Source organism: Eptatretus burgeri, chromosome 11 (assembly GCF_056783735.1).
Source record: "Eptatretus burgeri isolate ZD-2024b chromosome 11, Ebu_testis_v1, whole genome shotgun sequence".
Taxonomy (NCBI): domain Eukaryota; kingdom Metazoa; phylum Chordata; class Myxini; order Myxiniformes; family Myxinidae; genus Eptatretus; species Eptatretus burgeri.
Genome location: NC_140971.1, coordinates 32,316,875 through 32,331,874, shown reverse-complemented (window position 1 = coordinate 32,331,874; position 15,000 = coordinate 32,316,875). Strand labels below are relative to the sequence as shown.

At 43.1% G+C, this 15,000-nt stretch overlaps 1 protein-coding gene across 2 annotated transcripts in view; it reads right to left on the bottom strand.

The window, feature by feature from the left end:
* The window catches only part of ICE2 (interactor of little elongation complex ELL subunit 2), a 45,516-nt gene that overhangs the window by 26,442 nt on the left and 4,074 nt on the right, over window positions 1-15,000 (bottom strand). For both annotated transcript variants that reach the window (XM_085845797.1, XM_085845796.1), the window contains exons 3-7: window positions 8,688-9,036; window positions 5,863-5,982; window positions 5,467-5,598; window positions 3,438-3,548; window positions 3,142-3,298 (exon numbers count right to left, since the gene is read on the bottom strand). In XM_085845797.1, coding sequence (XP_085701923.1) covers window positions 3,142-3,298; window positions 3,438-3,548; window positions 5,467-5,598; window positions 5,863-5,982; window positions 8,688-9,036 — 869 coding nt within the window. The remainder of the gene's footprint in view (window positions 1-3,141; window positions 3,299-3,437; window positions 3,549-5,466; window positions 5,599-5,862; window positions 5,983-8,687; window positions 9,037-15,000) is intronic.

The window sequence follows — 15,000 nt, the reverse complement described above, 5'->3', positions numbered from 1 at the left end:
GACATATACATATATATATATATATATATATATATATATATATATATATATATATATATAGCTGAGTGCATGTCATGACATGAACTATTGCACACATGCATATGTATATAATATATATATATATATATATATATATATATATATATATATATATATATATATATATATATATATATATATATATATATATATATATATATACATATATACATACACACACACACACACACACACACACACACACACACACACACACACACACGACGATTCTTATATGACATGCAGAGTATGCAGTGAGCCTATTCTGCGCCTCCTGGATTTACAAGGGGCAATGAACTTGTATAGGGAAAGCAGCACAGATATAAAAGTCTACCGGTGTGGTATATGTTTACCGCAAAGCATTTATCTTTGAACTCCTAAACATCTGGATGGAATGAGTTGAAAACGCAGCTGGCACCCCATCACTAAATTTGAGGATGATCTGCACGTATCGCCGACGATCACGTGGCGTAGCCTATTAAAAGGCTGCTGCACAACGATTCAAATCATAACCGCCGGAGAAATGAAAGTGTCAACATCGCAGTCACACCTTGGCGATCTTGCCAGCGTATGCCAACCTTGAAAAATGCATCTAAAACGCTGGCGCACGTCGAATACGGTATGGGTAAGTTTGGTATACGTGAATAGAACGCTAAAGTACGCTATCATACGTCGTAGTAAGTGGAGTACGTCTTGTACTTTTAAACGTGTTAAACAATTTACGAGGTACTTGCCGTATGCCTCACACGTTCCGCATGCGATGGGAATAAGTTGTACGCACGATATGCGATCGTTGACACACGTCGACAAAAGTTACTTGTAAGTTACTCATAAGTCGAAACACGACAATGTAATGGTTAGCGTCAGTGTTCCAGACTCCCTGGTTTTTTGGGGGGTTTTTTTTATTCGGTATGACGGTGATGTTGACACTTCGATTTCTAGTGCGGTTATAATATAATAAAATTAATAGGCTGCCACTCAACGATTTAAATCATAACCGCACTAGAAATCGAAGTGTCAACATCACCGTCATACCGAAGGAAAAAAAGAAAAGAAAAAAAAACAGGGAGTCTGGAACACTGACACTAACCATTACATTGACGTGTTTCGACTTATGAGTAACTTACAAATAACGTGTGTCGACGTGTGTTAACGATCGCATAACGTGCCTACAACTTCTGGCCAGTGTAGCGGAACGTGTGAGTCATACGCTGGCATAAGTCGTAACATTTCAAGCATGCTAAAATTTGAGGACAACCGCAAAGTACAACGATGAAAGCCAGCGTACTACGACGTATGGCAGTGTTTTTCAGCGTGCTCTCAATGTTTCCAAAACTTACCCATAACGTATTCGACGTGCGCCAGCGTTTTAGACAAATTTTTCAAAAATCGGCATAAGCTGGCTAAAACGTCAAGGTGTGACTGGGCCTTAAGGACGGATTCTTTGCATTTTTATATTTAGTTGGGAAAAAAAAAACACTTTCTATGCTTTAAAGTGGTGTTGCAGACAGTCCGATTGGCCGATCGGACAGCCGAGAGCAGTGATCTTCACTATTTTTTTTAGGGGGGGGGGCACTTTTGCCGATAACATAAATCAGTGTGAGAGCCACCACACCGCCTGCAGGACTCCGTAATGGCTGCTATTAGGCCCCACCCACTTGTACTCTTCTATATTTTGTGGTTAACTCGGCTGCAAGCAGCATTGTTTGTATCCTGCCACCAACTGATGTTGTTGTGTGACTGATGCTTTGCATTGGAACACTCATTTTGAACCATTTGAATCAATTTGAAAGCATTTATGGCAGATTATGATGTGTTTTTCACATTTTGTGTATTATGGGCCACAGGTCAAGGGCCGCACTTTAGGCCACCATGGGCCGCCAGTGGCTTGCTGGCCCTGCAATTAAGAACAGAGGCCTAGAGGGAGGCACACTCACTTCTGAGCTGTCCAGCCTGTATTTGAATCTCGACGCAGCCATAAACTGTCCTCTTGGTGTTTTGTCGGCAGGGCGAGGCATCAATGTGTGTGCAGTCCCTCGGATAGATGTTAAATTAGGTGTCCCATCTGCCAGCATTAGTTGGTTTACGTTAAAGATACTGTGGTGTCCTTAATAAAGAGTAGGCAGCTTTCGCTGACACCATGAACAAATTACAAATTCCAGCTCTATCCTACAGGGGGCATGAAGTGGGCTTTTAGCCTCACATCATGCCCCATCCATTGGGACCATACTCTGTGCAGAGCGTTGGTGCTGCCTAAGCAGTCTCCTTGGCTATTGGGCACAATCCTGGACGGGTCGCCACTCCGACGCAGGATACCAGCAAGCTGGCACTAATTTTTGCTGACCTCAGAAGGATGACAGGCTGAGTCAACCCCCACCTGGTATAAATTAAATTGCCAAGTGGCATTTGAACACGGGACCTGAGGATCCCAAGCCCACCATTCTAGCCATTAAGCTAACACCAAGCATATATCATACCCCCTGTAGGTTAGCATGCCCCCCATCATACCACCTCCCCTTCTCATCACTGCTCACATTTTACATCCTGCATCAGTTGCACAGCTGTGTCCCCAGTATATGACGCCACCCGAAAGCATGTGCTACATACTAGACTGGCATTCAGTACAGCGCATACCTCCGCCAGGTTGAACAGTTTACGTTTTTGATCCCACCGATAGGCCAGATCTGGATTTGGACCTGAACCAAAATCTAATCGGCTTGTTCTGGTCACCTACCAACTCATCCACCAAGTTTTGTCACAACTCGTCCACAACTTTTTGAAATATCATGCTGCAGATCATTTTGGCCCCATCACTAAACAATGGAAATCACTTAAAATTATCGTATCCGGATCCAGATCTTCACCAAAATCTAATTAATTCGTCCTTTCAACACACCCAACCTGTCCACCAAGTTTCATCCGAATCTGTCCACAACTTTGTGAGATATCCTGCTCACAGACAAACAAACAGACAGGGGTGAAAACAACCTCTGCCCACTTTTGGTGGTAGAGGTAAAAAAAAAAAAAGTAGATGACGACAGTCTGATATCAAATCAAATCACATGAAAATATTTCGAAGAATATCAAGTTTACCGACCACACCTGTTTGTAACTCTTCAACGTGCACAGGAAGCTCCCACTGGTGCATGAAGTCCGGACTGCGATTATCCAGCAGAGTAAGTAGAGCATTCTCGCAAATGACCAGTTTGGCCCCATAAGTTGCAGCAAGACGTGCTGCATTTTCATCCCTGCTCACATCCTGCAAGCAGCGTAAGCGTTTGGTATTCAAATCCAAGCGGGTGCATTTAAAGGACATTTTACAAGCATTCGCTCCAAAACAGCCAAAGGACAATAAAAGGATGATGCAGCACCTCTCCTGAGTATGTGCGGATACCCACCACAATGCTATTTAATCTCTTCAGAGCTGGTGCTACAGCTTCATAGGTGGAATTGTACCGGATGCACGAAGGTCTGCAGTTCAAAGGCACTTTCACAAAAGATGTCTCGCCCTGCACACAGCAGCCAAAACAATCGATGCATCTCAACAGGTCTAACTAAAATCTTCGAGTCAGACTTGCAGACTAAAGTTGCATTTCTTTTGACGACCAACTCGAGTCTCGTGAGAGTGAGGACAATAGGGTCCAGGATATCAGCTTTTAGACTCCATTATTTAAGCCTGTGACTCAAGAAATCATTGAGGCATTGCAAATTTAATTGTGTAGATTACCGGTAAATGTACTCCTGGAAATCTACTCACGAGACTCGGGATCGGACTCGAGGCTTAACCCTCAAGCCTCGACACACCACTCCAGAAACTCGAGATTGAAGCTCCTGCTTCTTGCAGCCACAACTACAAAGCTTCTCTAATAACGGCACCAATCACAAAAAATGGTCACAGCAGCAGATTACCGATTACGTTGTTTCTGCTACTTGGAAACAAAGACAGCTTGGTTTCATCTGGAGCCAAATCAGAAAAGAGACCAAAGTAAAATGTACATGGCTACCAACAAATTCACACTTCTGTTCTTCAATGTTCAGCCACCATTGCAGTACTCCACAATGACAAATGGGTCTCCATGATTCCCAATGTTGTGACTGGTAAATGGTTTGGGTTGGAGGACACGGCAGGATCAACCAAATGACACGAGCACGTCATGCATAGCTTTAAAACCGATGCTCCCAGTTGCTGAGAAAAAACAAAAACTTTCAGAATTTATTTAATTTTGCCGGGCCTGTATACCTCACAGAGGTGGAGTATATAGCACGAGAAATGAACAAAGTGTGCTTGAAATGCAGATGACAATCAAAACTGGAAAGAGCAATTGGAGATTACAGACCCTCACCACGACTTGCTTTGTATGGTGTGTAGATGATACATCGATGATGTCGGTTTATGCTCATACACTGGACAAACAAACCTTTCAGTTTTATTGTATAGATTCACATTGCAATTGTATGTGTTATATAAACGTAGTTATGTTCCGTACTTTCGAGACATATGTACATTCTAATAGTACGTACTTTATGGATGAACTCATTGTTAATAGTACATCCTTTATGGACGTACTCATTGTTAGCAGTACGTACTTTATGGACGTACTCATTGTTAACAGTACGTACTTGATGGACGTACTCATTGTTAACAGTACGTACTTGATGGACATACTCGTTGTTAACAGTACGTACTTGATGGACGTACTCATTGTTAATAGTACATCCTTTATGGACGTACCCATTGTTTGCAGTACGTACTTTATGGACGTACTCATTGTTAGCAGTACATACTTTATGGACGTACTCATTGTTAACAGTACGTACTTGATGGACGTACTCATTGTTAACAGTACGTACTTGATGGATGTACTCATTGTTAATAGTACATCCTTTATGGACGTACTCATTGTTGACAGTACGTACTTGATGGACGTACTCATTGTTAATGGTACATCCTTTATGGACGTACTCATTGTTAATCGTACATTGTTGTGTATTTACCTTCTGGGGTATAATATGTGGACAGAGTGAATGAGGAATATGCGGAACACAAAATAGAGGATAGAAGCCAAGTGAAATACTCAAAGTACACAATGACAACTGTTTGTTCATAGCAAGATATGTGGCATCGACATCACTGGTGATGTCATGCATCCCGGGGCAGAGCCAAAAGGCACCAAAGCTAAACCCGGGACGGATTGTCACAATAGAGCAGAGTTTGAGGCGCAAATTCTGGTCAATTGACACACAACCGGACCTGTCCCGAAGGGCTCAAACATACTGATGGAGACAAGACATTACATTTCCTTAATTTATGTATACACTTGCCTCCATTTTGAAGAAAGTTTATAAGTCACAAAATTATGAAAGCCAGATTGACAATACCACACCACAATAATTGGTCAGGTCACATCCACCAGCCACATTGCTCACCAGTGAAAGCAGAGTCTTTTCATGTTGGAGTTCAACCAAAGGACCCAGAGCTCCAGAAAAGCATAGTGTTTGTTCTAGCGAGTAGTACTGTGGATAACTCCGAACTCTCTTGGCACATTCTTCAAAATACTCCTGAAGAAAAGGGAGATGAGAGGGTGAGCCGGAAAGGGGACAAAAGGTCTGTTAAGAGTAAACTTACATCTGAAACCCCCACCCCAAAAAAAAACTTATTCTTGGCATAAGACATCAGGCACACAAAGTGCATAACAAGTAATACAAACTCTGCCTGTTTTGGACTTTTGTTTGGGGTGGGGGAGGGGGAGTGAGAGGGGGTTATCGTTCTGTCGGTTCTTAGAAATGAGATCCCTTAAGGAGGAATTGCGCGATGAACAGCACCTCAGTAAATCTCGATGCCTCAGGTCCCAGCAACTCGTAATCTTCAAAACACTGCTTGGCAGCATTGTGAGCGTATTTCAAAAACTCCAACGCCTCCTCTGCCACCCGATGCTTCAACTCCTGAAATGAAAACGAAGCAAAATAAATAAACACAATTCATCCATTGTTGGGGGTTTGTTTTGGTTTTTTTAACCTCTCAAGTTTCAAAACAAAAAGTTCTAAAAGTGTGCGTGTGGAATTTTTTTTTTTTTAAAGCATCGACATTTAAAACAAAAGTGAGAATGTTATAGAATCGTGCATCACTGAACATTACAACAATGGCAGTGGAACATTATGCTCTTGATAACACAAAGCTCATTGTCAGTTACAATCTGATAAGGCCCAAAGGGGCAAAACTGTTGCATCGCAATGCTTTATATGTTATTGTGATCAATGCAACATGAAATGCAAGCCTGGTGTTGGCTTAGTGGTTCACGTGGCTGGCTTTGGATCCAAGGATTCTGAGTTTGAGCCCAGCTGGCTGCTGAATTAACACCAGGTGGGGTTGACTCAGCCTGCCATCCTTCCGAGGTCAGCGAAATGAGTACTAGTGAGTGCTCTGCTTAGAATAGATACACTGTATCCCTGCATGTCATAAGAGGTGACTAAAGGGTTGGCGTCAGGAAGGGCATCCGGCCATAACAACATTGCCTCAAAAAGGGAACCATGAGGCCCACAAGGCTAAGCCTTGCTCTAGTAAATGGCCTTAAATGTGTGTGTGTGTGTGTGTGTGTGTGTGTGTGTGTGTGTGTGTGTGTGTGTGTGTGTGTGTGTGTGTGTGTGTGTACACGCGCACACATGAAATGCATCTTGGTGGTGTAAATCACACTGCTTGCTGCTTTGTTCGGGAGAGAGACAAACAGGAAAAAAAAACAAATAAACAGGAGCAGTTTTAAGGGTCTCTTAAAAACATCGCTTATAAAACGTCTTCTTCAAAGAATGGCAACACTTATCTTGCAAGAAATTGTCTGTAGAAAAAAGAAAAGGTGCAAAACGTTAATTTACAGAGGAAGTTGTCTGCTTAAGCTGGGATCATAAAGCATAACAAAAGAATGCATTTGAATCACAAATGCCTCATAACATATACACATGCCATTTGAATATGCCATTTTAAAAAAAAAACAACAGAAAGTGACAATCAACATGTTCTAAGTTTTAAAAAAAACGTTTTTATTTTATTTTACAAATAATGCACTGATATGCAAAATATTCCTTAAAAAAATATATATATAAAATACTAATTATAACTGCTGCATATAACCGAGCAGTTATTATGCAATCCTACAATGCGTGTTCCAATGATGATGCCGTCTTACGACATCATTATTATCAAACTACATTTCTCATGGCTTGTCGATCCCAATAACTGCCACTTATAACTGCGACCAGTGATGCCGGGGACCATTCCACCCATTCCAATGATTATGCCATCCCATGCCGCCCGTTCCAATGATGATGCATGCCATCCCATGTTACCTTGTGTACAGCTTGTCCACCCCCGCACGTTCTTTTCCCCCCTCCCATTGATCTCACTCTCACTTCTACTACACTGTTGGTGTAGTACTTTCCCCCTTTCCATTTTGTTCCCTTCGATTCTGCTCTCACTCTTCCATGAGCCTTGATCATGCATACTTCATATATGTATATATATATATAAATATAAAACACTGCCTGCCGTTGCATCACTGACTGCCTTAAACCAACCAAGGTGGATAATCAACTTCCATCCTCTGAAATTGTACCTCGAGACATACAATGTGCAAGTCGCAAGCAGAGCTGAGAAAAAGCCAGCAAACCAAAAATAATCGCCACCTAAGTTTGCATATGACTATAATATCCAACATAAGAGAAATGAAGTTGCAATTTGAAAGGCAAAAATTACAAAAGACCAGCCTGGAGTCAAGACGCAGCTTCTTGCACTCTGCCTATACCCCGGACTCCACCAACAAGTAGAGCAGAACGGCGAACTGGAAAATCCTGCTTATACTCGTGGAGACATCACCAAGTAGATATCGAAAAAGATGAGAAACTCCCCGTCGGTGCAGAAGACTCATGGCATACTTGGCAGTGGCTTAACCACAGGAGAACCGCCGGTGGCAGCTGCATGGTGCTGATGCATAAGTGATTAAGTGGGGCTTCAATGACTGTTAGTACGTCATGCGATTTGTGTAGAGCCACAGACAATGGAACACTTTCTCCTCTGCAGACATCTGCCTGAACCATGCACCCTTGCTGACCTCCACACCAATGGTAAGGCATGCATTGAATTATTGAAGGGAAACGTGTGAAGATATAAAACATTCGATATAGTTCCCCAAACACAATGGGACACACATTCCCTCCTTCTCCCATCACAATAACGTATCCATGCAGTGTGGAGTGTTTCACAACAAATTTGCAATGCAACAGTGTATAAAACAAATAAATCAGCTCTTCCTGCCAACTGTACTCTGTCTGGTACCTGCCAATGCTTGCTGCACTAACTTAACCACGCTGGCTACTTTGTTAATCTTACTTTTAAATTATTTCAGATATTTTGTCTCTGTTAATTATTTTACCAAATTCGAATTCCTAAATGAGGTTTCAAAATGACAGGGATGATATCCACCTATACACACCAATTTTTACCGTACATCATTCGAAAGCAACATTTTTAAAGAAACCAAGATATTAACGAGGTACCATACACGTGCTGTACAGGCTAACAATCGTGCTTGGGGAAAAGAAATAACTTCTGAAACGCACTCATAATTCAACTTGAGATCCGAGCAGCTACAATCACTCACTAAATACTGATGGAATTCGTGGATATCACCCCGGAAATGAGAAGGGCAGCGTGGAATAGAACTTCCATAGCGATGCAGGAAGAAAAGGAATTGCCTGTGCTCGGCAGGCGACAGGCTGGAGAGACGCGGGAAGGGCACTCGTGGCGGCGGCAGCAGCCCCATCGGATTTGGATGCTGCACCATCTTGGAGTTTTCCCAAAAGTCTCCCTTTACTTCCCCTTCCAGGACATTCCCTAATGGGACTACATGTAACTCGTCCGTGGGCCGAGTGGAATCTTTGATCTCGAGTGAAGTCTTGGGATCTGGGATTTCCACGGAAGGCACCGCTTCTTGTTCATCCTGTGAGGGCCTGTGATGTGAAACAAGGACAGAATGGAGGGACAGGAGGGAATCCATAAAAGGCCATTTTGCCATCCAACCTTTAAATTGATACAATGATCTCACTGCTCATGGACAAGATTCTCAAACAATTAAATGTCATGCATGCCCGCCTTATTTCCCCCAATAAATGTCCTGGGCATGCATTTTCCTTTAATCCCCTCCTCGAAGGGAAGCTTATTTGAAGGAACATACTGCATGTGTGGTGGGTTTGAATTTTTGCATGTTGAGCAAACTTCCATTTTTCTTCACACAATTAAGTCATTGATTATCACGTTCGCGTGCATTGTGCCCACCACGTTATGCAAACTCAATCGCCATCATGCATTGGATCATCAATCACACCACTTACTATGGACTCTTCTCGAAAATCTCCATCTTCCACTTGCACGTTTCGTGTACGAAAAGCCGTGCTTACCCATCGCTTTGCCGATAGGTTTAGCTAAAGACATGATCTTTTATAACTCGTAGTAGTAGTTGTTGCCGTTGTAGATATGGCTGTTGTTATTTTTTGTTATCCAAGTAAACTGATTAATAGATTTCCAACAGTTCCAATTTTATTAATCTTCAGCAGCAGGAACCCTTTGGAATAAATCGTGGACACAGACGGACGGACTTATGCTCCTTTTAGTAATAGATACATGCAGTAACGAAGGTATAAAGTGTTTGGCAATGACTTTTTGCTTGATCGATATTCCAACTTTTAACATTACAACCCCCCTGCCCCCCCCCCTAATCTCCACACCCTTTCTGCTTATACCCACCATGGGCCACCATGCTTTTGGCAACCGACGGAAACACAGTTGCTGACACAACCCCTTTTTTGCCAGTGTTGGGACCGATGGACCAGGTGTACTGCATTTGCATCGCATTATGTGGTCCCTACTTCAATCCCTTCACACAACTATTATAATAACACTACGATGAACTTTGCTAAAGGAAGGGTTGAGAGGAGTACAGGAGGTGCTGTCTCCATAATGAATGGCTGTTAGTCTGGTGACACTCCATTATTTTCATCTCTCCATTCTCCAATTATTTTTTTTTTTTTACAGGTATGAGGCTCATGGAAGAGCAAAGTAAAACTGTTAATGGGACAAATATCAAGGTAACGAATGAAAGAAAGAGGGGAGGAAACACTGAAACTAGCAAGGAAAATGGTTTCGTTGGGAAAGGTTTAAGGAGGGTGAAAAAAAATTGCGGATCAGAATTGGGGATGACATGAGATGGTGGTGGACTGCTTGCTTGGAGCTCTGGAGGGAGGAGAGAAAGAGAAAGAGAAAGAGAAAGAGAAAGAGAAAGAGAAAGAGAAAGAGAAAGAGAAAGAGAAAGAGAAAGAGAAAGAGAAAGAGAAAGAGAAAGAGATAGAGAAAGAGAAAGAGAAAGAGAAAGAGAAAGAGAAAGAGAAAGAGAGAGAGAGAGAGAGAGAGAGAGAGAGAGAGAGAGAGAGAGAGAGAGAGAGAGAGAGAGAGAGAGAGAGAGAAGCCTCTGGAAGTCTGTTCCACAGACAGGAGAAGCGAGGAATGAAAAGGTTGAGATGTGCAGTCAACCCGGATTTTGGAATTTGAACCAGGAGCGGATTACTGGAAAAATACGTGCATCCTTTTGTTGATGGGAAGGGACAGTGGACTCGAGAGCAGAAGGACTGATATCAGAAAATAGACTGGAGAAAATGGAAAGACCACCGACCTGCCTGCGATGTGAGAATTAATTCCTTTTATTTATCCCTTTCTTCCTCTCTACATTAGGAAGATGACTTGGCTGATCTTTGCTCTGCATCTTGTACCAGGGTCGTGTTTTATTTGTGACTTTGGAGGATTGAGATTACTTGACGTAATTTTACTAATGTTTTACTTATTACTGGCAAATACCACCCGTCACTTTGCTGATAGGAATTCTTAGGGGAGGGGGACTGAGAGAGAGAGAGAGAGAGAGAGAGAGAGAGAGAGAGAGAGAGAGAGAGAGAGAGAGAGAGAGAGAGAGAGAGAGAGAGAGAGAGAGAGAGAGAGAGAGATATATATATATATTAAGATAAAAATTGGGGGGGGGGGGGGGGAAGCAATGCTTCACCACATGTCGTTATACACTTTGGGAGGGGTGGGAGAATGAAGAGGATGGAGGAGCAAGGAGGGAGGAGGGGGAAGGAGGTGTTCTGGATATGTGTGAAGGAAAGCGGAGGGGGTTTGACTTGCGTTTGATGGGAAGCAGGGGTATGGTCCCGTCTGCCGGCATTAGTGCAGGATTGAACAAAATAGGGTACGTTAAAAACAGCACAATCAAACAGGAAAGCTGAACCACCTGTCACTTTCAAACAGCACATACCACTTTTAAAGAGATTATAACATGGACTTCCCTTGAGGTATGTGACTCGAACTGCGGCTGCCACCCCGTTTACCCCCTCTGGAACTGGATCTCTCCGAGGGGGTCACACATTGCCCGGAGATGTCGGGAGTGCCAAAGAATGCACTAACCAGACAAACAAAACCAGACAGCAGCCGGACCTGCCACCAAGGCCAACCCCGCAGTCGAAACCATGAAACCAGGCTCAGACCAAGAGACCCTCGAGCCCATTGCACCCTCGCTGCAATGCCTATAAATGCCCAGAGACACCAGTGTTTTGTGCCTTTATTTAAGTTCAGCACGTTTTACAACCAAAATGTGATAAGCCCCTGAATCTTTCAACCCGAGCTGAATCCAAAAATTCAAACCGAGGAATCCAACACAGTTGCAGCCCTGACCGGCAAAAAAAGTGCCCATCTGCCCAACCTGCACAATTCCCGACACACTGAGCTCAAAACACACCACACACACCACAGCACAACATAACCACCTTCAAACCGCAACACAATCACCTGTGGGAACTTATCACAACCAGCCATTGTTTATCACTTCATGAAAGTTTGAAGAGGGGTGAGAGAAAGAGAGGGAGGAGAGAAGGAGGGGTGGAAGAGCAAAGACAAATATAGTTTGGAGAGAAGGGATGGATGGGATGGAAAGTGGATTCACAGGAAGTTCCACAGTTGTTCATGAACACACGATACTCCAATTTCAGAGTGAACACGAGATGTAAAGAATGAATGATGAATGAGTTCCCACCTACTGTTCATTCGTCTGCCATTCCATTCCCTGCAGCATCTGCAATGAGCTTGGGTTTTTGAAACAACTCTGCCCTAATAATCTCTAAAGTACTCCATCATTGGGTGCAGATCCAAGCGTCGAGGGGAGAGAGGGAGGGAGAGAGAGGAGGGAGGGGTGGGGTGGGGAGGGTGACTTCAGAGTGCTCGTGCATCATTGGACGCCTCCTTTCTCGAGTGCTTGTGCATGGATGGACGCCTCTTCGTGCATGGACCACTTGATTCGTGCTTGACACCTCCCCCAGGGTTGCTAGGCCCTGGTCCAATGTCCTACCCCCTCTCCCCCACCACCACAACCCAGCATGTTTCAGGTGTTGACCACCACGGCGCAGATTCAGGAGATTGAAGCTCCAGACCACCAGGGGATCTGCGCCCCTGGCGTGGCGGGCAAGACCATCTGCCTGTATAGTGTGGGACATGGTACTCACTGATATTGTCGAGCCAGTGGCACGAAACTCACTATTAGTCGACGGTTAACCGCACATGGCGAGGCCAACTCAGGTCAGGAGTCTGAGGTTGCCGGCAGAATAGCCGTCTGCGACTCCACCAGACTCCCCTGTGAGGGCCATGCTGGGCGCAGTGTGTCGCACGTACCATTGCGAAATTCTGAGGGAGGGAGTAGGATCCTTATCAATCGGGCACCCCCTTATAGAATGCAGTGGTTGTACTGCGCACCCCATAGGAGGGACCCGTCCCCATAAGTCCGGCCAAACCATTGAACGCTCACCAAAACCCGGTAGAGCATTCAATGGGAGGCGGCTCGCCACTTGAGACACCACATGACTCGTGCTCGGCTTCAGGCATTCTGAAGTCGCAACGACTACTGCGGTGATGTCGAAACACGAAACAAGTTGCCACGAGAACTATGGGTATTTCGCCATGATTCTCGCATCCGGATCCGGATCTTCACCAAAATCTAATCAGTTTGACTTTGTCACACACCCAACCTGCCCACCAAATTTGATTTGAATCCATCCACAACTTCTTCAGATATCCTGCTCATAAACAAACAAACAAGAAAAAGATGTGCAGAGCATAATACTTGCAAAATCCACCCCCCATTCTCTCCAAAGGTTGCCATGGATACATGAAATTGTTCATTTAATCTATCTATATATTACTGAAACTCTCATCTTGTATGTATATATATATATATATATATATATATATATATATATATATATATATATATATGTATGTATGTTCCCGAAATACAGCCAAAAAGGTACACGATAGCGCAAAAATGTTAGGGCCACCTTACTCACCATTCTCCTGTGGTGTGCAGTATCAAGTGTCGTTCAAATCGGGCAACGACAAAAATTATTAAAAAAATAAATTCCCGATTCAGTCAAGTACTCTTCGGGAGTATTTGATCAATGCAAACAACCTCAGCAGTGTAGTTCACTGGAGCTATCTTTTTTCTTTCTTTCTTTTTTTTGAAATAATTTTTTATCAACCGTTGTCACAACGGGAACTCAAAGGGTTCACGGGTGGTCTCGTATGTTGCTAAAACTCTCATCTTGTATGTATGTATGTAAGTTTCCGAAATACAGCCAAAACGGAACAAGATAGTGCAAAATTTTTAGGGACACCTTACTTACCACTTGCCTGCGGTGTGCAGTATCAAGTTTCGTTCAAATCGGGCAACGAAAAAAAATATTAAAAAATCAATTCCCGATTCAGTGAAGTACTCTTCGGGAGTATTTGATCAATGCAAACAACCTCAGCGGTATAGTTCGCTGGAGCTATCTTTTTCTTTTTTCTTGAAATGATTTTTTTCATCAACCGCTGTCACAATGGGAACCCAACGGGTCGTCAGGGGTCGTCTCGTTAAGATTAAAATTGACAATCTTAATCAAAGCTCAGGTCAATCAGATGAAAATTGATTATTTTTCAGATTGAAATTAATGATTTCAGAAGTTTGACCTTGAGTTCGCCTTTGTCCTCAAAAATAGTTACCTTCCAAATTCAGCGATGCACTGTGCAATTGCTGCTTAATTTCCAGGCTAAATGGATGAAAATTGGGGATTTTTCAGACGAAATTTGATTTTAGAAGTTTGACCTCAAATAGTTGGTTTTCCCAATTCAGTGACGCCAACTTTCAAGTCAAAGGGATGAAAAATGATTTTAGAAATTTGACCTCAAAATCAATCGGCTTCTCAATCGAGACTTGCGGTCTCAGATTTGAAACACACTGACTGCGTCGATTTGTCTGTTCTGTCCTCACGTCGTCGATGTTTATACATGTACAGGCTTTTCATCGAGCGACGACGACTTATTTGACGGCTCCAATCATTCCACCTTGAATGAGGTCGGCCGGGGAAAGTTTTTGGCTTGAGTCTTTCACAAACCCGCACTTGAGATTTGACTGGAAAAGGTAGGAATTGACGATTTGTTCAAGATGCCGGAGATAACTCGCCAAACCTCAATGGAAACACAATGCGAGGTCCGAGACGTCCACAAAAGTCATGCGAGCAGACAGGATACCGAGCTTATCGTCCATCTCAGAGACGGCACACTTGGTGGTGCAACGACCTACGTGTGAACCACCAACACAACAATTTACAGTCAGTCGGGTCAGGAATCAAACCCCAGACGAGACAGCTCGAAGTGAAGCCGTGCTCACTCTGTGCCACATTCTCTTGGACCTGTGAGTCTTCGATGCCGTAGTAAAATAACAATTACACAACTACATCCCCAAATATGTATATATATATATATATATATATATATATATATATATATATATATATATATATATATATATATATATATATATATATATATATATATATATATATATA